General features: G+C 44.1%; 1 protein-coding gene across 1 annotated transcript; it reads left to right on the top strand.

Moving 5' to 3' along the window:
* Positions 1-7008: 7008 nt before the first annotated feature.
* Positions 7009-15973, top strand: AGTRAP (angiotensin II receptor associated protein). Its single transcript, XM_021547203.3, has 5 exons — positions 7009-7082; positions 12172-12206; positions 12417-12528; positions 13112-13310; positions 15508-15973. Exons 1-5 carry the CDS (start codon positions 7056-7058, stop codon positions 15612-15614), a joined length of 480 nt encoding a protein of 159 aa, XP_021402878.1. The 5' UTR covers positions 7009-7055; the 3' UTR covers positions 15615-15973.
* Positions 15974-25903: the final 9930 nt, after the last annotated feature.

The following is a 25903-nucleotide window of genomic DNA, read 5'->3' as shown; positions in this document are numbered from 1 at the left end:
TTTGTGCAACTCTTCTGCTTTTTGACTGTATCCAAGTATGTGGAAGAGCCAGAAAAGCCTATAAGGAAGTTGGTCAGCAGGTAACACTGATGATTTGAGGTAATCACACAGAACAATTGTGCCACTGGTAGAAAAAATTCTCTGCCCAAGGTTGCCTGTATTTTCACTCAAATTGGAGATAACTGTTTCTACCTAGTGTAGCCATACAGATGTTTTAAACTTCTTTATATGAATACTTAATTACTGGCCTCAGTGATATATTAGAGAAACAAAGGCTACCTGTGTTAACTTGGAGTAGTGGTAACTGGTGAAGATCTTTGCTACTGCTAACACCCCAATACCCTGACTTCTGCGGGGTGGCAGCTACAAAGCTTTTTATATCCAAGAGCCTGAAGATGTCTAGCACTTTCTTTAGGAACAGAAATATTAAATATTGATGGTGCTGTGGGCAGAATCCTCTTTACACAGCTTCCCTAAACCCCCTATGTTCCATTTAGTTAGTCAAAACTCCAATTTGCAATCCTGTTTGTTCTGTGATGCTACTTTGCATTGTGTATTCACTCAAAGACTGTGAGTTATGCTTTACATCTCTGATGAGTGCCCACTCATGGCCACATTGAATACAGTGTCACTTCTGACCTGTGCACACCTGCTAAATGAGGAATTTGTATGGGACCACTTAGGCAAAACCTACCACAGAGTTGGATGTAGCTGTTTAGATTTCTGTTTACAGCATGACAGTCTTAGCACAAAAGACGGAAGTAAAGAAAGGTGCTTTGCCTCCAGCTCGATGCCACAGCAGCAAGGATTCAATTTATTAACCCAGGGAGAGCAATGCAGCCCCTCCTTCAGCCCAGATCCGAATAGTGGGTGGTGCTGCCAGTGCCATTGTCAGTGGGAGCATAAAGGGAAAAAAAGGCTCCTAATTGATCACATTCAATTGCAGAGCTCCCAGCCTCTGGTCTGTGTGACACTGATGAGAACCACATGCACAGGCACTACCAAAACCACGTTTGATATCACACTGCTTTTTAGTGCCACAGCCAAGATCTGGGGGGAACAGTGCAACTGAAAGCGAGAAGGAAATTTTGCAGGGGTCTTTATCCTTGGTGTGCAGGTATTCCTTGCCTCTTTTGCTACAAATGGGATCCTTGTAGGATCATGGACAGTGTTTTAAGCAAGACTGTGTTGCATATCATGTGAAATACAAGCAAGTCTGAATTTTTTTAGAGCTTTTAGACTCTAAAAGCAGACTTATTCCTTCAGTTCTTGCTTTTTCAGCCTTCAGTCTGCTATTGATTCTGAATAGAAAGAAAGCATTATTCTTAATTTTGGTGGGATTAGTTAAGGTCAGTGAAAATCCAGTTAACTGTTATCAGTCAACTTTACTGATGCAATTTACAGATTACTGGATTGCTTGCTCACACTGGAGTTTCAGAAAGAGAGCCTGTGACCAAGTGTCATTCCTGCTGAGTCAAGCTGTGGTGTCGCAGAGGTGGAGCAGGAAGGTGAGCAGTGGCACAGGCACATGCTGCATGGCCACAGCAGCGTGGAAGGAATCAGCCTGAATTACAGGTCAGCCAGATCGACTACTGACTTCACAACTGCAAAGTGCAAAGGAAAGCTGTTGAGTAAATAACATGCAAAAGTGTAGAATGCAAGAGCAGCCTGTGATATAAAACCCCAGGGCAATATTTGTACAAGTCCAACCCACCTGTGAGCACAGCAAAGCTTCTTAGTGCCACTCTGTGCTGTCTCAAAGGCATGACAGCAGCTGCAGAGCATCACCATCACGGGTTACTTTTAGCAGCTTTCCCCTTTCTTCCCAGTATCTTGTAGTCACAGTGCTCTCAGTAAGTTTTGCCTTTGAGGGCATTAAGTCTGAACAAGAGAGAGATACAAATGTCAAGCAAGACTTGATTTATATGTTCTTCTCAACTGATTGTTTAAGAAACTCAAATTAAGAATTCACACAAGCTCAGCTTCTCTGCTGCCCCCAGAGAATTTAAGTCAGAGCTCTTGCAAGACTGACTATTGTCTTGAAAGGACTTTGGAGTAGGCCCAAACCAGCCATAGCAGGACTTTGTGCAATAATTTCTAAAGTTAATCACAGAGCATGCATGCAATAAAGGTGAGTGACAAAGTCCCACCCAAAGTCCTATTCTATAGCTAATGCTGTTAGTTGTCCCTGAGAGTCCAAAGGTTATGCATCACCTTAAACTGCTTCTCCAAGGGTGAGAATCATTAAACATTGAAAAGAGAGAAGAGCATGCTGATTTGACATAATCACTTCAGCAGCTGCCTGCTCTGCAAATGCTGTTGGATCTCAGGCATGTTGCTGGTAGTTGCCAAAATGATGACTGCAAGAGAGGCAAGGAGTGGAAGCACAAATTAAAACACTTGGGAATTATTCTGTCTCAGGTCTGTAATAGTCTGCATTCATTTTCGCTTGGAGGTGTTTTATTGAAACTCTCTCCCTTCCTTCCCTCCCCCAGTAATTACCCCATTGTAAATCCACAGTGTGTGAAAGTGCTTCAATTTGAAACCCATGCTATATCAAATTGTTCTCATCCATGCCAGTCATTCTCTGCTACATGAAGCCTGGAAAATACATTACTTTCATATTTTTTATCAGAAAAAAACCCGAGGGCTGTTGTTTTCTTGGAACATTCTGAGTGAGCATATGTGCTCCATAAAACCACTTCTGGTGCTTCAGTTCATTTTCTGGAGTGCCAGTGAACCTTGAAGAGTGGTCTCTTAATGATATCTCAAAGCTTTAGTTAGATCTTAGAAAATCAGAGGAGCAGCTCATTGCTGCTGAGATTGGGAAGGACTTCCAAGTGCATTTGTCAAGACACCACATTAATGTGACCCTCTCCACTCCCCAAATCACCTTGCCATAGTCTGTTTTGCATTGCAATTGCAGGAGGAGGCTTTCCACCAGCATCCAAAATACCTTCACTTTCCCCTCCAATACAGATAATGATTCTGTTTGCTGATTTCCCACTGGGATTTAAAAGGGAGTTTGTAGAGCCGGGCAACTTCTATATGTCCTTCCTCACTACTTATTCAGAAAGGCTCTGTGGCTAATATATATATGTATTTGTGCTGAGCTGGTGCCTTCACTGCTCTCAACTCCATAGCCAGGGGCAAAACTTAGAGATGCTGGTGTCAGCTGCAGTCTTTAGTTGTCTTCAGACTAAACCCCTAGAGAGGGGGAGAAGGGCAGAACTATGAGAGGGGAGCTTGTCTCCACCTCCAAGGGCCAGATAAGGACAGCAGAAGCAATTTTATTAACTCTATGGAATTAACCTATGGAATTGCTATCATCTTACACACCAAGGGTACAGTGTCCTGAAAATGCAAAGGAAAGCATTTCTGCTTTATTAGCTCACTTTTATTGCTATCAGTGTGGAGATCCAGCTGTGTATTAGGCTTTTACTCAGTCTGCACAAGGCAAACCAAAATATTTTAAAAAACAACAGCTTTTGCATAAAGCAGATAATTGCTGGGCATTGGTTGCAGTGAGCTGAAATCACCTGGAGCAGTCTTCTAGTCACAAAAATCTGTTTATCCAGTCTCCTGGGTAACCTGCTTCTCCCTGCAGCCCTTCTTTAACTTACTGCTTATCTTCCTCACCATGTTGTGTTTCTTCATTAAACCTGGGGAAGGGAAGAGAGACAGTGGTTACACAGAGAGGCAAATTACAAGGTACACCAGCACAATGTAGAAATAAAAAACAAGCAACCCCCAGATCACACAGGTGTGACAGACATACAAATGCATAATGTCAGTCACAGCTCTCATTGCTTTCATATCCATGAGATAATTCCTAAATCCCTTGAGTCCCTGACATGCAAGCCCAGGATATAATAAGCAGGGATGAATTAACTGCATGATACACTGATGAACAAAATGAAATCAAGTGCTTTTATTGTACAAGGGGAAATGCTTTGCATTGAACAGTGGACACATCAATTCAAATTATGGCTCACGCTGCATAAATGATAATGAGACTCTGTCTCAGGCTGAGTGAGAAAGCTGAAGGGAGCAAAGACGCCCACATGATGCTACATCCTATCAGTGCTTATCATTCAACTGGGACAGCAGAATTTATGTTCCTAACAAACAGCTCTCCTTTGAAAGATACCTGTCTGGGCAGAAGGGCATCCTAGTGCACTTCGCACACAGCACTGAGCCAGCAGTGTGCCTATTCAGGCTCTTTAGCTTTTCCCCCATCCCAAGTGTCACATATTTTTGTCATTTATGTTGAAATCCAGTCATTCCTTGGCATTACTGGAACCACTAGCATTGATGTTATTTGATACCACCACTTCTGTAGATAAAGACAGGACTTCCCTGCAAGACCCAGTAATGTGTCCATGCAAGACATAATAATGGAAGTGAAGGCACAGCTCATGTGTCATGAGGAAATAGGAGTTATATTTCAATCTTTCATTTGAAAGTGACATATTCAGAGATTCCTGAGGGGACTTTCACAGCCTTTTTGGGTTTTTTACTTTTGTTCTTAGCTATGCAGCCAGTTAGTTTTATCCTCTATGCTTCCTAGCATTTTCTAGGTAATTTCATTTTGGCATTTAATGCTTTGCCTTGGGAAATCTTGAAGTGTGCTGCTTGAAGCAGTCAATAGCACTCAGGACACGGTCAAGGACAGGCTGGATAGCACTACATTTGTGGCTTGTTTGAGAATGTCTGATGGTAGGTTCAGCACTGCACAATTCTCACTGCTTGAACTGGAAATGAGACTGAAGGATGACACATGCATTTCCACATCCAACTTCTGCAATGAACCTCTGACCCAGCTAATTTCTCAGAGGCCCCATCTTTTCTTTAAGAAGGAATAATGACAAGAAAGGAACTAACCTAATAAGACATCACAGCCTTACACTGCAGACAGCACACATTAGGCAAGGATAGGAGGGTTTGAGAAATGTCATCCTGACCTCTGGGTTCTGTTACTTCATTTGCTAGACTTGGGGAGAAGGCTGCTGGTATGAACTACACAGGAAATGGTAAATTACAGCTGAACTGTGTGGGGTTGAATTGGTCACTTAGCAACTTCTCTAGCTCTAAAATGAAACCAGATTTCTTTAGGAATAAGAAATGAAGAACTTGTTATTTGCACCAGGATTTTAGGCAAAGGATACAGTCATTGAGTTCTAGGGGAAAAATCCAGGGCCAAGGGAATCAACTGTGTACCTGCCAGCCATCCTAGCTACTGCCTCAACACCTAAGACTGACCTTAACTTGACTTAGCTGTTGGGTGACGTAGCTGAGCACAGTTAGCACCTCAAAATAACCTTTTTGTTGGTGTCTATCAACAGTTTCTTTGCAACTCCTTAAATTTTGGTCAGACCACTGATATATGCACAAGAACTCTTCCTGCAGAAAGCTGCTAAGTCCTTTGCACACAGCTTTCCCAGACACTGATTACAACCAAAGTATAATGTCCAACCTTGTCTCACTACATTGCATGTGCAAATAGAAGGAAGAGTTTGGCTGCCTTTTTGCAGCCAACAAACTGATCTGTGCACACTTTAGCTGGGTGTTTGCAACCAAGAAACTTATATATGCATATTTTTAACTTGATGGTGGCTTTTGAAACAAATTCACAGAATTGTTAGGGTTGTCAAGTATCCAATATTAGATATTTCATACAAGGAATGGCGCAAATTATGTTTACTACACATAAAAGAGGCATTATCAAGATAATTCTGTTATGCATTATTATAATTTGCGCTAATGAAATATTGTTGTATTGAATCAAGGGAAATATGATTTGGCACGTGTAATATTTAGTTATTACAAACTACACACACCAGCACTGTGAGCTGCCCCCCCACACATATTCGGTTACACCAGAGCCGGGTTTTGTTGGACAATGCCTCATTTACAATCTTATACATGTGGCCGGTCTGGAGATGGGCTGGAACACCTGGGAGCTGATCAATACCAAAGGACCTGGGAGCTGATCAGTCCCAAAGGACCTGGGAGCTGAATAATACCAAAGGACCTGGGAGCTGAATAATACCAAAGGACCTGGGAGCTGATCAGTCCCAAAGGACCTGGGAGCTGATCAATCCCAAAGGACCTGGGAGCTGATCATCCTGGTAACAATCCAAGATTGGGATCACTGGAGTCCTCCGGGCTGATACATCTGAACGCCAGGAAAATCAGGAAAAATCGTCCACACCTGGACCTGGATTGTTCAACCCCGGCTCGGAGAAAAGAACTTTATGAATATGTGGGACTCTGAATAGAAAGAAAAGGCTGAAATCCTGGCCTCGGGCGGAAAATTTCCTGTAAGAACTGCAGGGCCCAGGAGTGTGGTCTGTGTGTGTCCAGGGGAACCTCTGCCAGAGGCTCCTTCCTGTCATGCACCCAGCGCCGAACCCGGGCTCGGCACTGTCCTTTTCCTTGTGGCTGGCTCAGAGAGAATTCAATCCTGAATAAATATTTTATTATTTCACTTTTAATTTGGCTGGACTAATTTGCATTTATAACAGTTCATATCAAGCAAGCAGAGCACCCGGGCTGCCTGTCCTGACGGGACACGCCTAAGCAGCCGCCCCTCAGCGAGCTCCGACAAGGGCCTGTTCTGGGCCCGGGAAGAATTCGATCCTAAATAAACATTTTATTATTTCACTTTTAATTTGGCTGGACTAATTTGCGTTTATAACAGTTCATATCAAGCAGGCAGAGCACCTGTGCTGTCTGCCCTGACGGGACACGCCTAAGCAGCCGCCCCTCAGCGAGCTCCGACAAGGGCCTGTTCTGGGCCCGGGAAGAATTCGATCCTAAATAAACATTTTATTATTTCACTTTTAATTTGGCTGGACTAATTTGCGTTTATAACAGTTCACACCAGGCAGGCAGAGCACCCTGGACACGCCTAGCTCAGCGAGCTCTGCAAGGGCCCAGCACCGCCGGCAGCGCCCGACGCGGCCGGGCCGGGCGGGGCCGGGGGCGGTGTCCCGGCTCCCCCCGCCCCTGAGCCCGGCCCTGCCGCACCGAGCGGCCCCGGGGCCGCTGCCATGGAGCTGCCGGCCGTCAGCCTCAAGGTAGGGCTTGCCCTGCCCCGGGGCCGGGGAGCGGGGCCGGGGGGCTCCTGGGGCGGGTGGAGCCGCGGGCACTCCGGGCAGCCCTCCCCGTATCCTTTCCTCTCGCACGTTCTCCAGCCGAATGTCTGCTCCACGTCCTGGCTGAGGCCCTGCTCGGAGCTGCGGGGCTCTCCGAGGAGGAAAACCTGAAGTTTTCCTCCTTTTTCCTAAGGAGAAGAAACTGAAGTTTTCCTCCTTTTTCCTAAGAAGGAAAAACTGAAGTTTCTACTTTTTTTTTTTTATCACATGCGCAAAGGGTGCAGAAGTTCTGAACGCCAGGAATCCGAGTCGCGGGGAGGGTTAGGTTGGCTATCAGGAAAACCTTTTCCCCAGAGGGTGATAAGGCACTGAACAGGCTCCGCAGGGTCACAGCATCAAGCCTGCCCGAGCTCAAGGAGCATTTGGACAATGAGCTCAAGCACAGGCTGGAGTTCTTGGGGTGTCTTGTGCAGTGCAAAGAGTTGGTGATCCTGATGGGTCCCTTCCAACTCAGTGTATTTTATGATTCTTAGTTAAACCCACCAGGTGATGACTCCAAAGTTTGACCCTACTTCAGAGATATTGCTGAAGTGGCTAAGGACTGTGCAGAGACAACAGCTGGCTATTAACTAGTGTCCATGGAGGTTTCCAGCTCAGCTGACCAGAACTAAGGCAAGATAAACACTGCACTCCTCAATCCTGAGGAGACAAAGTTTTGCTTGTCAGACAAAGTATCTTAGAAAAATAAGTTCACTTACTTGGGGCTTATCATCTGAGACATAACTGCAGTTGCTTCTCTGCTGGGGAGGGCAGGCTCCACTTGTGGGCACTTCGGAAATTTCAATGAATATCTGATAACCAGGGAAAGGAGATATAAGAGACTTAACCAGTAACATAACATTTTTCACTTTTGGAAGAAGCACTTGGTGACAAGCCAGTGGATGTTAAAATCACACTTTGCTTTTGATGTCGATATTTGATTCTGATGTCTTCTGTGCTACCAGATACGTTATATTTTTCTCTTTTTTCTTTCACATTTTCAGAACTCTGAGATTTCTAGATGTTTCTGTCCTTTCCCAGCTTTGCTACTTTGTGATTTCATTTAATGCAGAATGGTTCAGGTGCTTTCTTTGGTTAAAGCTTTGCCCAGAGACTGAAAGCATCACAGATCACATCAGGGCTTTTTTTGCTGGTGATTCGTTAAGCTGTGAGCAGTGGCCTCGGACCAGGTTGCCTATGGGTTGGAAGAGAGAATAGAATTATCTCAGCTACCATTATTAATTCAGCTTTGTACAGGACAGCTTTCATGTGGCTGTATTAAAGAAAAGATTGCTGTTCATATAATGATGAATACCCCTCTTACTAGTTCACCAAGAAAAGCAACTTCCCTTGTTAGAGGCAAGTAAGCAAATGGATTTTTCAAGGCCCAGCTTGTGGATTATATTACATTCTGGAAACTAGCTGATACTTTGCTCTGACAAGTTTGGACTACTGTGTAGTTCCCAGGGCACTAGGAAGATTAAAAGATCTTGCCTTCTGCTTTGTTTTTTAACTTGGTTTGATTATTTTTTTTTTCCACGCTAAAACAACAGTGAAAACTAAGGACATTTTAATTAAAAATTTTGCCAACACGAAATACATGTTCTCCATGAGAAATGAAGATAGGGGAGCTGAAAAACACTGACTTTTCAATGAATGAGCCACAAAGACAACAAAACTAAAATGTTGCTTTTCTTCTCTTGTTCAGACAACTGTTTTCCCAGTCTCTTGCTAGATAAGTGTGAGTTTGTCCTGGGCAAACTGTTTTCAGCATTAAGAAATTCTTGGTTGTGAAGTCTGCCACTTCTGCTCTGAGCTGCAAAGACAGGAATTGGGAGTTAATAGTTGTGCCTGCACTTCATTCTGTACCTGAGTTAGGGCCTGATTCCCTGTAAAATACCACAAAGGTGGGGAAGATTCTTACTCAGAAGAGTAAGTAACACACACTGCTGCTATTCATTGGCATGATCTGCTTACAGGTTCTGTGAGATTATGAAGATGAGTCTTGTGATAGAGATAGTTCAAAGAAAGCTGCATGACTGAGCTGTGCCTGTGCCAGAATGTAGCAGTATCTTAGCCTTGGGGTCTCTCTTTAAGCTCCTTGCAGAGCTGTAAAATTAAGGTAGGCTTTGCCCTGGAGTGGGTGGGGAACATGCTCATTGAACAGGATCTACTGGCTTGGTTTTAACAGCCATGCTCAGCAAAACGGGGGAAGCAGCACAGCCATACTTTTGCCATGACAGCCATGATTATTGAAATAATCATGCAGAGCCTTGAAATACAACGTTTGATCAAGGCTGGACAATGCCCTACAATCCATGTGCCTGGAAACACGTATTTTGTGCTTAGGCATTTTTTAATGCTAAGTCACCGAGTCAAGGAATAATAGAGATGTCTGTATGCCATGTGATTAAACCTCCTACTCAAAGCAAGGCAAACTGCAAAGTTAGATCAAATAGCTCAACTCAAAAATCAGCTGAGTTTTAAAATAAGAACAGAGCCATGTCAGCCCCATTGTATAGTCTGTCCCACTGCTTAAGCACTCTCATTATTATCACTCTGTTATAATAATGAGGAGCATATTCACAGGTGGCCACTCAGATTAATATTTTGGTTTTGTGTGTTCTCAGGTGAATGCCGTAGAGTAGGCGAGCTCACTCTAAAATAGAAATTTAGATAAAACCAAGAAAATAACTTTAATTTGGAACTGTTTCATTTTTAACTTCTTCAAAATTCAGTCTTGTGCTAAGCTCTGTGCTGAAGCATGTTTAAAAGAGTTCCTGTTCCAAAGAGCTTCCCATCTAATGAGACCCTGGCAGACACTGGCTCTTTTTATGCTTGGCAATTAGTTCCATCACATGCTGGGATTTGCAAAGGAGGTAGGAATTCTCCTTAGCTCTCCCCAGTTTCCAATGGGATGCTTTTAATTACATAGCCATCCTTTTTCCCAGAGGAGATGGAGACAAAAGACCCACCTTTCTTATTTTCTGCTCTCACCACTAGTTCATCAATAACTTCAGAGTTATTTTCTCAAAAGAAGAAATGTATGTCTGTCTTATCTACAGACTTAAGTCCTTGGATAGATGGAAAAATTTTAAATTCTTCTGCTGTTTTATTAGAAGAGTGCCTGCAAATTAACTGGTCTCACATAGTAGCTTGTAGTTTTTCATTAACACCATATTTTCTGTGTTAAAGCATACCAACACCACCAGCCATTTCATAGACTGCTGAAGAACTGTCAGGTAAATTGGACTAATAACTAAAAAGGGAATATCTTGGTTTTATTTCAGCAGCCATTCATAGTATAAGCCCTAGTATACCTGACTTTATGCTGATGACTAAACATACCTCATAATTTAGTAACTGCAGTATTGATCTAGACAGCTTTTAAAAAAACCCACCCTGCTTAATTATGTTAACTGGTGAGCCTTGCGGGGTCTTGTGGGTATGTAACATGCAATTAAATACCACCTAATTAAAATTTTTCCTGATGTTGTGATAGTCTCTTGAGTAAATGCTATTTGCATGTCTCCATTCTTATCCAGGAACATCTTGTATTTTACTGATTAGCAGGTTTTCCATTGTGTCTGTGGTACAATTTGGGAGAAGGGGAAGCACAAGGGGTAGTGAAGCATTTTGTAAGCTTTCATAAACAATTAAAAAAATGAATTAGTAAAAATCTCTCTAAGCATTGTTGGAAGTTACAGCAAAGTCTAGTGAGTGCTCAGCAGCTGTGGTGGGATGAGAGATGTTTTAAGTCAAAGAATCTAGCAGGCTGTCAGTAGATCTTAATTTATTTTTTGTGCCTTTATGCTCCTATCTGCATACAGCTTTCCTGTGTTCACTGAGTAACTTATTCTTTTGCTGTGTACTCATTTCCCAATTTTCTTTTTTTCCTTTGGTGTGGGGGAGTGTGCTTCAGAGGGGTTTTGATAATGTGGGTTTGGTTTTTTTAATACCAAGGTCAGCAGAAATGCCAATTTGAAGACTTTCTCACAGCTAGGAAAAAATGAAAGTGCTCCTGTATCCCATGGATCCTCTGATATGTCCAGGCTTCAGCCTTTCCTTAGTGAGGCTGTTAATAGAGCCTTGTCTCCCATATTCTTGCTTTTATAAAAGTTTAGAGAGGAAATAGGAGTGATCTCCTTTTGCTGGAGTGACCAGCAGACTATAGATACAGAAAAAGCCTTGGGTGATATATTGTTGTTCCCATTTGCTCTCTGAATAAACATGTAGGGTATGTTTCCTTGGTTACAAAAATGGCAAGTGGTGGTGAAGAGCATCCTTGTATCACTTATTACAGTATGATCCTTTCTTCTTGGATTTGTCCCATTAAGCACAAGGACCATGATCATTAAGGACACTTGCAAAATACAGAATTTATGATAGCATTATCTTACTGCTACTCAGGCCACTGCTGGTAATGGGACCTAGTGGCTTCACTGGGAGTGAAAAGAGCTGTGTGCTCTGGCAGGATCAGGTTCACAGAGTCCTGGAAAAAGCCTTCAGGTCTGTTAATGCTGCAGTGAGCTTGGACCACTGCTCTGAACAGACTGGAAGGAGGTAAAAGAAGGATTTGCTGAGGACTGGAGGGAAATTCTGGGAGCTGTAGGCATGGCTATCCATGGGCTTTTTGGTGATGGGATGCCAGATTGTTAATGTATAAACTGTGCTAGCACAGTGTTAATCAGATTGCCTGGCTTTCTGTGCAAACTCTTATGGAGTTCCAAAATTAATAACCCATTTAGAAAAGGCTAAGTGGTCCCTGAATCAGCTGTTGACAGAGATGACAAGAAGAGTGAATGACTACAGTGTAGCACCACAGGACATACTCAGCAACAGATGTGGAGAAAAATAGCTTTGTCTTCACTGTCCCAATTGCTTCACCATCTTTCTGCACTGGTTCATGGGTCCAAGCCACTCTTCCACCCATCCCTTAGGAACAAGATGGTGCCATTTCACATTGATCCTCCCAGAGTTCTCCCAACATACTAACCTGTCTTCCTGTTTCTTTGTGTTTTTTTTTCCATAGGCTATCATTCTGGTACATTGGCTGCTCACAGTGTGGTGAGTGATTAGTGTCTGGCCTGGGGGAAAAGAGGGGATTCCTTCAAACTAGGAATGGGATGTTCCCTGGGAACCAGCACTCCCTGTTTGTGCCTGTGTGCAAGAAGATCCTAAATCTAAGAGTGAGGTGTTTGTATGGGAACAGGGATGAAACCAAACTTTTGCAGACTTGTTGTGAATATGAGCTGGATTTTTTGTCTCATTTGGCAGGGGAAGCATGAATTACATGTTGCCACTCTCCTATGCCTGGGGAAATTTCAGTGTCCTTGCAGTGGGGATCTGGGCCATTGTGCAGCGAGATTCCCTTGATGCCATAACGATGGTGAGTGTAAGAGTATTGGTTTCCCCTAGGCTGCTCAGAAAGAGGGTGGAGGGCAGAGTCTTTGAGCTAGTGATGATTTTCGGCTGTTCCCAATACAGAAGATTCATGTTTGGGTGGGTTTGGGTGTTTTTTGAGAGAGCATATAAATCTATGAACTCTCTAATCCATGGTGAGAAGCATTCACTGTCAATTATTTTTCTTCTCAGAGATGAGACATACTTGATTCTTCCTGTTTTTACCTGCTATTGTAACTTGTAATGCCAGATGAGGACTCAAAGTGTATAATATGCTTCAGTTGGAGGGGATCTGTAAAACACTTTTCTAAACATTGAATAGATTGGCATACAAAAATAAATAATTCTAGACTATATTATGAGAAGATATCACACAGGAAAAGGCATGAAATAAAAGATCATTAATCTAGGAGTATCTGTCTGCCTGGGGCTGTACCAAGAGTGCTGTGTGATACTGGGGTGAAGGATGATTATGCAACATAGATGTCACAGGAAACAGAAACTGGCTGTTACTGTCAGTGGTTAAACCCTTGTTCTGTTTGTGTCCCATTCTCTGTCCTTGTTTCCAGCTCTTGACTGGCCTGCTGCTCACAGTCCTGACAGACATCATTCACATCTCTATCTTCTACCCTGCACACGACTTCCTCAGCGATGCGAAGCGTTTCAGTATAGGCATGGCCATCTTCAGCCTCCTCCTCAAGCCTGTGTCCTGCTATTTGGTGTATCGAATGTATCGGGAGCGTGGAGGAGAGTACACCTTTAACATAGGTAGGATGCTTTTTCTGCTTCCATGTCAGTGTGGGCCACCTCCTCTGGACTGCCTTGCACTTTGGACCCTTCAGCCTGAGCTCTGTGCAGCTGGATTCTGCCCTCCATTCCAGGCAGACAGGGTGTTTTCTGTGTCTTGCTCATGTTTGTTGTTTCATTTTGTCATTCTGGTGTGTCTTTGGCCTTAAATTTATATTCCTCCTCTCTCCCCTTGCAGAACTGAAGTTTTTGACAGCCACTTTGCCCACAGTGGTGTTGAGAGGTTTTTCTTCTTTCCTTCCTTTCCTTCCTTTCCTTCCTTTCCTTCCTTTCCTTCCTTTCCTTCCTTTCCTTCCTTTCCTTCCTTTCCTTCCTTTCCTTCCTTTCCTTCCTTTCCTTCCTTTCCTTCCTTTCCTTCCTTTCCTTCCTTTCCTTCCTTTCCTTCCTTTCCTTCCTTTCCTTCCCTCTCTGGCATTTGTGTGTGTGTGTTTGAAACTTTTGGGTGTCCTTTCTTCCTTCTGGGGGAAATTAGAGGCAATATTTCCTCTGGCTGGATCATGAACAAGAAGGAAATAAAGCTGGATTTCTAATTCCATGTGGGCCTTACATGTCCTATTTACCCTGATTGCTTTGGACTTTGTTCCTCACATGGAAAATGGGACTAATGTTTACCTGATAGGAGTTAGTTTGGAGACATTTAATTCTTCCCCTGGTTGTATTTGAAAATGATAATGTGGAAGATTTGCCAGAGAGGATGGGCTGTGGCTAGGTGGTTCTGGGTACTGGTCAGATTTGCCAAGCATTCCTGGTACTAGTTCATGCCTGAGCAGCTGCCAGGGATTAATTGTTTGCCAGGGATTTTTGTTTGAATTCATGCTGGCAAAACCTGCAGCCTGTCACAGTTTTGTTTGTCATCTTAAGAAGGCTGTGCAGGACAAAAGATGGTGTACCTGCATTACAGTGTCTGGAAGCTGTCTCTTATTCTGCTTTGGTGGTAGCAAAGATGACACTCCTGTGAAAAGAGGTGGAAGCCTGCAGAGGAGGAGAAGCCATGGAATGAAACCATGGCTTAGGGCACTGTGTGGTATTTGCACCTCTCTGCTAGTGGAGTGTGGATGTTGTCTCTGCCAGCTACTTGTGAAAATCCAGATGGATATGTCTTACGTGGGTCAGGAGGCATGTGAGTCACCTGCAGTGCCTTTTTTGTGTCAGTTTTTATTAGCTGCTCACTGTGCTTGTCATTGGGATTCAACACATGTATAGAAAGTATTGGTATCATTGAGGAGTTCATCTCGGCTTGGAATTTGGCAGCACTTCTTTTCAACCACACTATCCCAAACCGAGTCTCCTCTCAGACACAGGTGGGAATTAAGACACTTTGTAGTTTCATATCCTCTTGAACTGTCTTTCTTACAAGATTGTCAGTACTGTGTGTTGCTTTGTGATTAATGTGCTTGACAAATTTCCTCTTATTTTCCTTCTATCTGGCATTTTCTTTTGAACCCAGCAGTGTTGAAATTTTTCTGGCCTTTTCTGTGTTGTTTTCCATCTACACTAAGTCCCTCTTTGTTGCCTGGGAGCATCCTTACTGCTTAGAACAAATCCCTCATAGTCTGGTGATTCAGGTTGCTTTCTCCCCATGGCAAATGCCTGGCCCATAGACAAAGAGCTGTCCATGGACATTCTCTCCCTCCTCTTTCCCTGCTCATTCGCTGGACAGTAACATGATTTTGCACAGACAAATTGTTCATAGTGCAGTTAGGAGCACCACTGGACTCAAATTTGTGCCACACTTGAGGCATAGCTGCATTTTTGGGAAGTGGGGTTCATGGATGTATCATTCCTTTAAATCTATGCTGTCAGCTAGCCACAGTTCCTGCAGCTTCTGGCTCTGTCTGTTTATTTTTCAGTGAGTTCTCATACACTTTATCTTGCTGAAATACACTGTTACAGGCATCTGTTGTGCTGCTATGGGGTATTGTGGGTATTGCTTTCCACACAGCTGTGTGGCTACTAAGAGAGCAGTTCTCAAGGAAGGAACGGGTGTGTTGGAGGATGACTTTTCTTACCTCCTCCCTGTTTAGTGAAGATCACAGACCACAGGTGCTGGGAGCTGGTAAAATGTGTCCTCCTGAGTTGCTGTACAGTTTCTTCTAGAGCATTCAGTCCTTGTGCTTCTGCCTTTGTCCCAAGCTTGTTCTCTTCCATCTCCACTCAGGTGTCACCAGTGGAGGCCAGGACCACAGCACCTACGAGCCCATTGATCAGCCAGACACGCCTCCACAGTGGCCTTCCTCAAGCAAGGCAGCCCAGCCGCCCTACTGAGGCACCCTGCAGCCCAGGACAGACACTGCTCCTGCCCAGCTAAGCTTTCCACTCTTCCCATTGAGCAGCACCTGCTCCTGGGAAGATAGGAGAAGATCTGATATTTCTTTTGCCTACCTAAAGGCTAGGCAGATGGGTTCTGCAGTAAGTCCAGAAGATCTTGGAGGTGTCATGTTAAGCACTGTGTAATCCCAGTACTCTCCTTTCTTCCCTCCTCTAAATCCCTCCTCTGTACATGTCACTGGATGCACTTTCTGCAGTCATCCAATCTTCCATTGTGCCTCCTCTTCTTTATAAAAGAACCACTCAAAGTACTCCTGGACAAGCAATCTTTAAAAGGCTTATGGACTGCCCTAAAACAATACAGTGTAGCCTGATTTTATGCAGATATATTTCCAGGAAACATCTAGGAGTTCTCAAGAGCTGTTTTTGATGGCATTATTTAACTTCTTGTGCTCCCAGTATCTGGTATTGGGTTTTATTAACTGATGCTTTTACGCAAGTTGAATGTCCTTCAGGATACTTAAAATGACTGTTGAATGTAGTGCCTTTGTGCCTTGAAAAATCCTTTTGCCTTCAGCTGCTTGTCATAACAGAACTTGAAATGTTACATTTTTCTAAGAAAACTATAAAATGAACACAGTTTTTCTGTGTTAGAAAAAGTTACGCTGGTCACTTATGTCTCATTTGAAAATGTAGCTTTTCCTGAGGGCTTGGGACTGTAGCCAGGCAGTCTGGGAGGGTCATTATGGGGGAAGGTCTACAGGGCTCTGATGGCTTTTAGCCTAAGCTTTACTCTGGATAGTAGAAGATTCTGCATATAATTGCATGGGTGGGAAGATGGGCTAGTAAAATGTGGATTGAGGAAAGATGGACTTATTTACATTGTAGATGTGAGTTCCATTGGGTGTGACAGACTGTAGACTCTTGTTATGCAGGATATAAATCTGTCATGGCTTTCAGGTAAGATTGTAAAAAAAGAAAACCAACCAAACAAAACCCCAGAAGGAAGCAAACAACTAAATTTCAACCAAATTCATTTACAGAAGAAAATGAGTGTGATGGCTTTGGCAGAATTCTAGGGCTAAGAAGATAGGTATTTTTCTGAAGCAAGTTCATTGTCAAAGTTTACATCTGTGATTTTACAACTGCATTTCTCTGGACAAGACCTTCTGCTGTGTTGATTCTTCAGTAACCAAGACCCCTGTTGACTTTGCTTTAACCTCCAGAAGCATGCCATTTGTATTTTTAAAACCAAGTAGTTTTCTCCCAACTTTGATCACCTCAAACGTAAGCAGATGCTTCCTGTACTCTGCTGCACAAGCACTACATTGGTGTCCCTGAACCAAGTAATGGTAAATGCCATAGAAGTCTTGTACATTCTTTTTACAGGCTTTGCACATAATAGGGCACAAGAATAGGAATTGGTCTGTTCTTGTGATTAGATGGCAAAGAAGGAAAGAGTAGGCAGAAATTGCTGGGGCTTGTGGAGTTCCAGAGTCTTTATGTGAATGGTTTTTTCAGCTCTTTAGAACTGTACAGTGACAGCACAGAGCCCTGAATAAGATGTTTAAATGCTCAGGGGATTTTTTTACCTAGACTCATGGACCACAGACTGAAAATCACTGCTTTTAATGCTGTGGGGTTTGGGTGTTGGCACAGTCAGTTATATCTAGGGAGGCCTTCCCAGATGTTATACATTGGAAATACCCATCTAGCTGACCTGCCATGCATTTTTCTGTGGAAAATTTTGTACATTTGGGAGCTCTGAGAAGCAGAGCAAGGCACAAGTAACACTGATCTTACAGTGCCTCAAGGATACCTATTTTGGGCAGTAAATCAGAGGTGATGATAAAAACAGACCCCTGATGCCATTGAGGCAGGATGGTATGTAAGAACTCCAGTTCAGAAGGCTAGAGAGTAAAACTCTGATTTATTTCAAATACTTTATAGAGTATTTTATAGAGAGCATTGTCCAGACCAATTTTATTGGTCGCAGAGTAAAAACATCTTACCCCATTGGTGTGCAGTGAATAACGCTCAGTGGCAGAACTTATTTATAAACAATGTGATCAACAAGAGAGATAAAGAATTATTTACATTCTTTCCCAACTGTTTCCTGCCTGGTTAGAAACCCTGTTTTTTCTCTCTGAACTGAAAATATCCACAGACCCCTCTCCTGGCTGAGGAGGAAGAGTTTTTATATGTGGTTCAGGAGGGCGTGAGGGGATTCATGGAGCTGCTGTGCCAGAGCATGGCCTTGCTGGCTCCATGGTGGCTCTCAGTGAGATCTCCTCAGCCAGAGAGGCGCAATGCTGCATTCAGCTGGTTTTGCTTTGTTTTTTTAAATCCTCGAGTCCTGCCGTGCGCGGAGTTTTGGTGGTGAGCAGGCAGCTCCATAGGATTCAGTCTAGCCCGCCCAGGGCAGGTGCTCCCTCAGCGCTGGTGGGTTTTGGGTTCTGGCTGGGGAGGAGGGCGAAGAGGAAGATGTGGCGGCTGTCCTGAGGCACTGTCCTGAGGCACTGCCCAGGACAGGCATGGCTCCCACCCGGCATGAGCCCCCCTCTCCCCGGCTTTAATTAGCCATGGCCCAGAGCAGCTTTCCCCGGCCATCTGTAGCCCCGGTCACCGAGATAATCGTGGGGATAAGCTGCTTATGGAGCCCCAGCTGGAGCGGGCGCTGAGGGGCCGAGGGTGGCTGTGCCACGGAGGAAGGGCGGCTCAGACGTGTGCGGTCAGTCCCCGGGGCCCGGCCGGCGCCTCTCGCTGTGGGTGAACAGAGCCTTGGGTGTGGGTGAGAGGAGCCTCGGCCGTGGGTGAGAGGAGCCTCGGGTGTGGGTGAACGGAGCCTTGGGCGTGGGTGAGAGGAACCTCGGCCGTGGGTGAACGGAGCCTCGAACGGAGCCTCGGCCGTGGGTGAGAGGAGTCTGGGCCGTGGGTGAACGGAGCCTTGGCTGTGGGTGAACAGAGCCTCGGGCGTGGGTGAGAGGAGCCTTGGCCATGGGTGAGTGGAGCCTTGGCCATGGGTGAGTGGAGCCTCGGCCGTGGGTGAACGGAACCTCGGCCGTGGGTGAACGGAGCCTCGGCCGTGGGTGAACGGAACCTCGGCCGTGGGTGAACAGAGCCTCAGCCGTGGGTGAACAGAGCCTCAGCCGTGGGTGAACGGAGCCTCGGCCATGGGTGAGAGGAGCCTCGGCCGTGGGTGAACGGAGCCTCGGCCGTGGGTGAACAGAGCCTCAGCCGTGGGTGAACAGAGCCTCAGCCGTGGGTGAACGGAGCCTCGGCCGTGGGTGAACGGAGCCTCGGCCGTGGGTGAGGAGTTTCTCGGTCCCTCTGCTGCATCCTGGGACCCTGGCATACTTGGGTGGCAGCGCTGGGGAGGGAAGGCCAGTGTGCGTGCCTGTTGGTCTCACAGGTAAGGGTTTTAAAAAACAGTAAAAGGGTTTTAAAATCATAGGGATTTAGGGTTAAAAGGAAAATGAAGCTTAGTAGGCCCTGAAAAGAAAAATAAATACCCTAGGTACATGAAGGCCTTGTACCTTGCTAGAACTGCACCTCTGTAGCTAGTACATGATAAATGATATAATTGTTTAGTAATTAAATATAATTACTGTTTAACCGGAAGAATAATCATGAGAAACTGTGGTCAAGGGCCTAAGAAAGATCACGAGAAACTCATGTCAATGTATACAATAGAACAATGTAAGTTTAATAGTGAATATGTAAGTTATATAACGATAGAATATAAAATATGTTCAGCTCGAATGCCATGTTGGAGTCAGATTTGGGTCTGTACCCCTGATTCCCAGAGCTCTCAATAAAAGCACCTGCATAGAATCATATCCTGTGATTTTTGTGTGTTCCCGAACACTAACACAGGCATCGTGTGATGGCAGTAATGGTTGGTTTGGTTTGTAATGCTGAGCAATGTTTGGAAAAATCCTGCTTTTTAAGGCAGCTGAAGTGTGATCTCAGCAGTGTTTGGAAAAAATCCTGCTTCTTAAGGCAGCTGAAGTATGATCTCGGAGTAATAGCCCCTACTTGGAATATGAAATGGATCAGCCGTGATCTACAGGGATTGGGAAATAAGCACTGTGTGTGCAGCACAAATGAGTGTATTATGGGTCTGGCGTTGTTACCGTATTGCTGAAATAGTATTTCCTTGAAAGAGCTTGATGTACTTTTCATTAATTGTGCTGTTTATTTCCTTTTGCTTATAACAACAGAAATAACTTGATCATCTTAATTTTTATTTGCTTAATTGAATTTGTTTCAGGTTTTAATGCATTAGTGTGTTGCTGCAAAGTGTCTATATAGTAAGCATGCATTAAATGTTTTAATTGGAATCATAAAAACTAGTATAAAATCCATTGGTCATGGATTTGGCATAAAAGTAGATCTCCCAGTTCATAAAATGTGCAGTTTGCCTTGAGTATCTTTTGGCCTCAGAAGAAATTTTAAAAAAGATCTTCGTAAGATCTTGTTGTGACTGACTAATCCTACTGCTTAAAAGTTATGTTAGAGATCTGAGTTGCAATTTCAGAAGGCAGACAAGTGTGATTTTGAAAGGATACTATTTCTTCCAGATCTCAATGAGACTGAAATTAGGAATGAGTGGGGTGAAAGACACCACCTGAAATAACCACGGTGATGTGTGGAGAACCTGTTACTTAGCACAAAGAACTGAAATGGAGAGCCAAAAAAAATCACAAATTATCAAGAAAATAGATTACGTCCAGATTCTTGAGCATAAGGTAGTCCAGAGCCAGGTTTTGGGTATTCACAGAGCAAATCAACACTGAAAAGCATGGTGGGTTTATGTCCTTTTGCGATTTAAATCCTTTGTAACACCCTTTTGTGATACATTGCTTGTTGATTGGATATTTCTGGGATGCAAGGAGTGCTTCCATGGAACACCAGCCTACTGCATTTTTGTGGTTATACTTCATGCAGTGATAAGCACCCCAAGGAAGGCAGCTGTGCTTTGTCTGTTCTCTCTGTAGTTGCCAACTTCAACTGGTCTGGAAAAAATAATGGGATCTTTCCGTTCATGGCACCCTCGGTGATCTATGAAAGGCAGTAACAGCAGTTCCCAGGGATAATTGCAGCACCGCCTGGCTGTCTCCTGCTGCTTTAGAAACTGTGTTTGCTCCCCAGATTGCGGTGATTACTGAAGGAGTTTGCATGTGAGAAGGAAAAATGAGCTGTTACAAACAGGGACAACTGAGACTCAAATGTTCTGGTAGAAGAGAATGCGATAAACACAGCTTAGAAAGTGCAATTTGGCAGAAGGCTTTCTGGAATTAGAGAGTGTTTGAAAAAGACAATGGGCATTGATTTCATTGCTGTCTCTTCTCAGATTGACTAGGGGGTTTTAAGATGATAGAGATGTGTCTGTCTTTATACAATACCATTTTCATATTTTAAAAGAGAGGTGGAAAAGAACAGTGGTTAGAATGACAGTGATTGACAACTTGCTTTTAAAATCTGAGGGAATGGAACCACAGTCCTCTCAATTTGCACTTGCCTGTTAGCAGCAACTTAAGAATCCATTTTCAGCATGAGTGTTATATGTATAACCATCAGACTTAGTGGCTAGACTGCAAAGTAGGTCTCCCAGCTATGCTAAATCTTCCAGATTAGGGGACAGTGTGGCTTTTAGGGATACGTAAACATGGTTTCATCCTTTAGTGCAGACAAAAAGAAATAAGTCTGTGTAGACTTGAATTTGGGATAATTCAGCCTTGCTAGCAACAGACTCCTGAGGCTGCACGTGTGTAATGCTGGAAGTCTTTGTTTTTCCAGGTTTTTTGTTGAGAACTGAATCTGTCCTTTTCATTCATTCCTGCTCTGCCAGATACGATTGTCTGCTGAAAAACAGGAAGAGAGTAGTGTCCATAACACTTTCAGGACTGAGGCTGGTGGATCAGAGACAAGAAATTAATGAGGAAAGTACCCGAAGGCTTTGGCAAACTAGGCGAGATGAGATAGGAAATACTCACGGTCCTTTGCTTATGTTTCTTCTTGTTTTTCTTCAGAGCAAAGAAACATTCAGAAGAATGTGGATTGCAATCTGTGTTTGGGCACTAGAAGTTGAGTAGACATTTCTCATCCTTGGTCTGAGGCTGCAGCATTTGGTATAAGCCCAGAGACAGCAGCACAATGCTAGCTGTGTACCACACCTCTGTCAGATGGGTTGAGATCCCAGTCTGAAGACAGACTAATCTCTCCTGCCCTTCTCAGCCATTCCCAGACACTGCCAGTCAGTTCTCCAGTTCCTACTTGCTGCAGCAGAATAATCTAGGCTGCAGCAGCACAGCTCTAAGTGTGTAGTTCATATTCCCCATCTTGCTTCATCAGTGCTCCCTGCTGTATCTCCCCCAGAGGCACTTCCACCTTGAGGCTCGTGTTTTGGAAAGGAGAAGGAGTGAGAATATTGACTTTCCTCAACAACACCATCAGGAAGCAAAGGCAGCTGGTAGCTGCTCCATACCCACTGTTCACCATTACTATTCAGAAAGAAGGAACAAGAATTGTACCTATCTGGTGGAAAGCCAACAGCATCAGCCTTCTGCTGCTTCTTGTATGAATCCTTTACTGGTCAATAATGCGTGTTTGTCATCTCATGCTGCAGATTCCCCTCTTAGGCATGAGTTAGTGGTGGGTCCTTCTTTAAGGAGCTCAAGTGAAAGTGTGAACACTTGTCACAGTTCAGCCCTGACCCTGAGGAATCTTGATCCATCTAATTTCGGGTCTTTTCAGTCTCTTTTGCAATCCTCACAGATTTCTGTTAGCTTGTACTGTTCAGTCCAGAGGCAAGAGAGTGCTTTGATGGGGATACGGGGTTCCCTCCCTCTGGAGTCTGAGTCTCCTCCAGGCATTGGCCATTCATGCTTTGCTCCTGATGATTTAGGTCCCAGTATCCTGACCATGGGAGAACAGCTAGCTGCAGTAAAAAACAGTGCTGCTCAGGCAAGATTGAAATGGGGTTTCCCATTTGCTAAAGACTGGAGCCTTAGTGCAGTGGCAAGAGACTTCAGTCCTGCTGAGCCTCTCTCTGTCTCTTACAGATATGGCTACATTGGCTCAAACGTATGGAGAACCAAAATTTCAGGTGGCATCCAACCACAAACTCTTGTTTCTGGAGTAGGCTCTGGCAGGCTAGTAGATACAGAAGCAGATTCCTCCTTCAATTGCTCCCCTTTCTTCAGATGCCAGTCCCTGGTAAAGCCATCTCTGGAAACTGGTAATCTTTATGTTCATATAAAAAGTCATTCTCCTGGAAAAGTTGTTAAAGGAGAACAGACATCTAATGAAGGGTCTCCATGTGTTGAGTCTTGGAAGAAAGACCTTTCAGCCAGTCTGGATCCAGAGGGTCTGCAGGTATTACTGGAGACAGATTTGGGGGGGGCTCAGAGGAATGTTGGTGTAGCCGTGTGTGGGACTCCTACAGAAGTGTATGTGAGCATTGCTTCTCATCCTGGAGATAAAGAGTTTAGACCAGGCCAGCAGCTTAGTGTTAAATCTGTAGAAGTCAACAACTCTCATGTTAAGTGCAGCAAAGAGTCAGAAGAGGTGCGTGACTCCAGATCACGAGCAGCCAGAAGAACAGCTGCAGTGGGCAGCAACCAGTCCAATCCTTTGGGTACACCAGTTGAAGAAGGCTTTAATGAACATTCTGATGTAGATTGTATGAATGTGAGCAGAGAAGGAAGGAGAAACAAATACTCCTACCAAAGCAGCCGGTGGAATTTGGAAGCTGAAGGCAATCTCGAGCAGTCTGAAGAATGTTCTGTAGAAAGGAATGCCAAAGAACCACGGTGCTGTGAAGAAGGGAGCCAGACACTGAAAACTGTGCCCAGAGAGGTGAGGGTGTGGTCACTGCGAAGCATCTCTGTTCACAGGTATTACTTGTGCTTGTTTCTGCCACTTGCTAGAGGTGCAGAGTTGAGGTACAAGTGATGGGGATGCTTGTCCTATAGTTTTTTTCTTGTCACTGAATGCCCAGAATCTCGTCTCTTACAGTCCTTCTTCATCCCAATGTATGCATCTTTGCATCTCACATGTTTATTCCTAAAGACACACTTGTCAACTTGGTGGTTTTGGGAATGTAAGCACCTGTTTATATTCTCTGATCTGGCATGCCTAGGGAAAGCATTAAACTGGATTTTACTCTGCACATTGTTGCAGGGCCCTGAGATTTCAGGCTTTTTGTGCCTTTTTATGTCTGACATATATAAGAATATCCACAGAGCACTGGTGTGGGAGCAGTGTCCAAGGCATCCCACATCATGCATGATCTTGAGGCAGTCCTGCTCTGTTCTCCATCCAAAATGATGTGTGCCACAAGGAAAAATTCTTAACAGAGTGGAGCAAAATAATTGTGAATTACTGTCTTTTGTGTGTTTGCAGATCTCAAAGAACAGCTTCTGGTCGTCAAAGGTGAATGAGCAAAGGTAAAAAGACTCTGTGTTTTAGGTATGAATATGCTAGTAGTTAACCAAGGAGCACTTCTGGAAAGTGACTAAGGAGTCATGTCCCTGGGAACATTTGGGTTTAGGGCTTAGCCTACCTTAATCCGCTGTGGTTGGCTGAGGGGCTGCATCCACTTCCTTTCAAAGGGTTGTCATTTAGAATGGAGCATAATCTAAAAAATAATTTCTGTATATTTTCAATGCTATCTTCTAAATTCAGCCTTGGTTGTTGCTAGAAATGAAGAAGTGTTGGTATCATCAGTGCTATTCTTCAATGCAGCAAATTCCAATGTGCTCACTGCCCAGTTAGAGAAGATCAAGAGCTAGACTTATCCATGAGATGGAATTCAAACTTGTGGATAAGATGTGAATGAAGTTGCTACCAGTTTAGCAACAGTTTAAGATTCCTTAATTTGGTAAAAGATTGCATGTTTTCCATTCTTTAGAGAGAACGATTTGAAATAACCTCTTTACAGCTTGATGGCTGAACTCTGATTGCCACCTCCTGGCTGGTTTAACTTTCCTTTCTGTTAACAGGAACTCACCTCTGTTTTTCATTTTTAAGTTCCTGGCACTCTTGTGACAAACAAATCCTAACAAGGTATTTCCAAGCCTGGAGGAGACATACCCTTTGGAAGAGGGCAGCCACGCAGCTTTACAGACACCAGCTGCTTCAGAAGGGCTTTGGTGCTCTGCAGTGGACTGTGCACCCAAGGAGGACACAACTGGAGGTGGCCCAGCAGAAACATGCTTCAACTCTGCTAGCTGCCAGCTTCCAGAGGGTGAGCACTGGCTAGGGACACTGGTGCCATGAACTTTCTGCTCTGAAGTCAGAGAAGGCACAAATCCTGTTCAGATAGGGAGGAGGAAGGGGTACCCTGTGTGAAATTCTGTCATGTAGACCCTGGTTCCAATACTCTGTCTGCAGTTTGTTCTGATCATGTGGTTTCTTCTTCAGTGGAAGGAAGCTATGGCAAAACAGAGCAAGAAGGAAGCTCTGCAGCCTGAGCCTTACTCCTATACCCAAAGTTCATCAGCGGGGATTTTTGGAGTAGGAAGATTAGCCACTATGAAAACCTCAGCTCAACACCAGCTTGCAACAGGATACTCAAAGGAAGTGGAGCAGGCTCATAGGTAAGCAGAGAGCATTCTCTTTCTGTTATCCTGGGCAAAGGTTTTGTTACAAACACAGGGAAATTTTTTTCTCAAATGATGGCAGACTTGTTTCCATGTCCTTGGATGTGTTGCTATGGGTAAACGCTGCAAGAATTAGCAGTTTAGTGTTAAGAATTAAACAGTTATATTTCAGAGCTTCTGTGCACCAGTGTTTGCAGTCTGAGTGTCTGACAGAAATACTCCTGTACTAATTCTTTGCTTCAGCTATCACCTGCATATGTGGTACAGGGGTAAATGAGGTTGGAGTCAGGCAGTAACTATAGTCTCTAGCAGTAGTTTGACAGTAGAGGTGTCAAAAGAAAAGCCTTTTGTTGAGGCTTCTAATTCTGAAGGCAGAAAAACAAGTTGAGACAAAAAGAGAGAGGAAAGCCCTGGATTCTGTTCTATAAAGGCCTCTTTGGGCAGCTGGATGTCAAGGCATGTTTGTGGCTGTTTCAGGATGGAGGGAAACCTGTGGACACAGCTTCGTCATAGGCAGAGAGGAGATGAGTTCTGCTGGAGAGCCGAAGCAATCAGAGACATGAGACGGCTGGCTGGTAAGCACACATTCCATAGCCTTGGAACAGCTTGGAGGTATTCACTGTTTCACCAGGTTTTGTGTCTAGTTGTTGCTTTGTGCTCTTTCAGAGTGTGATCTTG

Source organism: Lonchura striata, chromosome 24 (genome assembly GCF_046129695.1).
Source record: "Lonchura striata isolate bLonStr1 chromosome 24, bLonStr1.mat, whole genome shotgun sequence".
Taxonomy (NCBI): Eukaryota; Metazoa; Chordata; class Aves; order Passeriformes; family Estrildidae; genus Lonchura; species Lonchura striata.
Note: the sequence above shows the minus strand (reverse complement) of the source record. Positions and strands in the feature narration are given on the sequence as shown.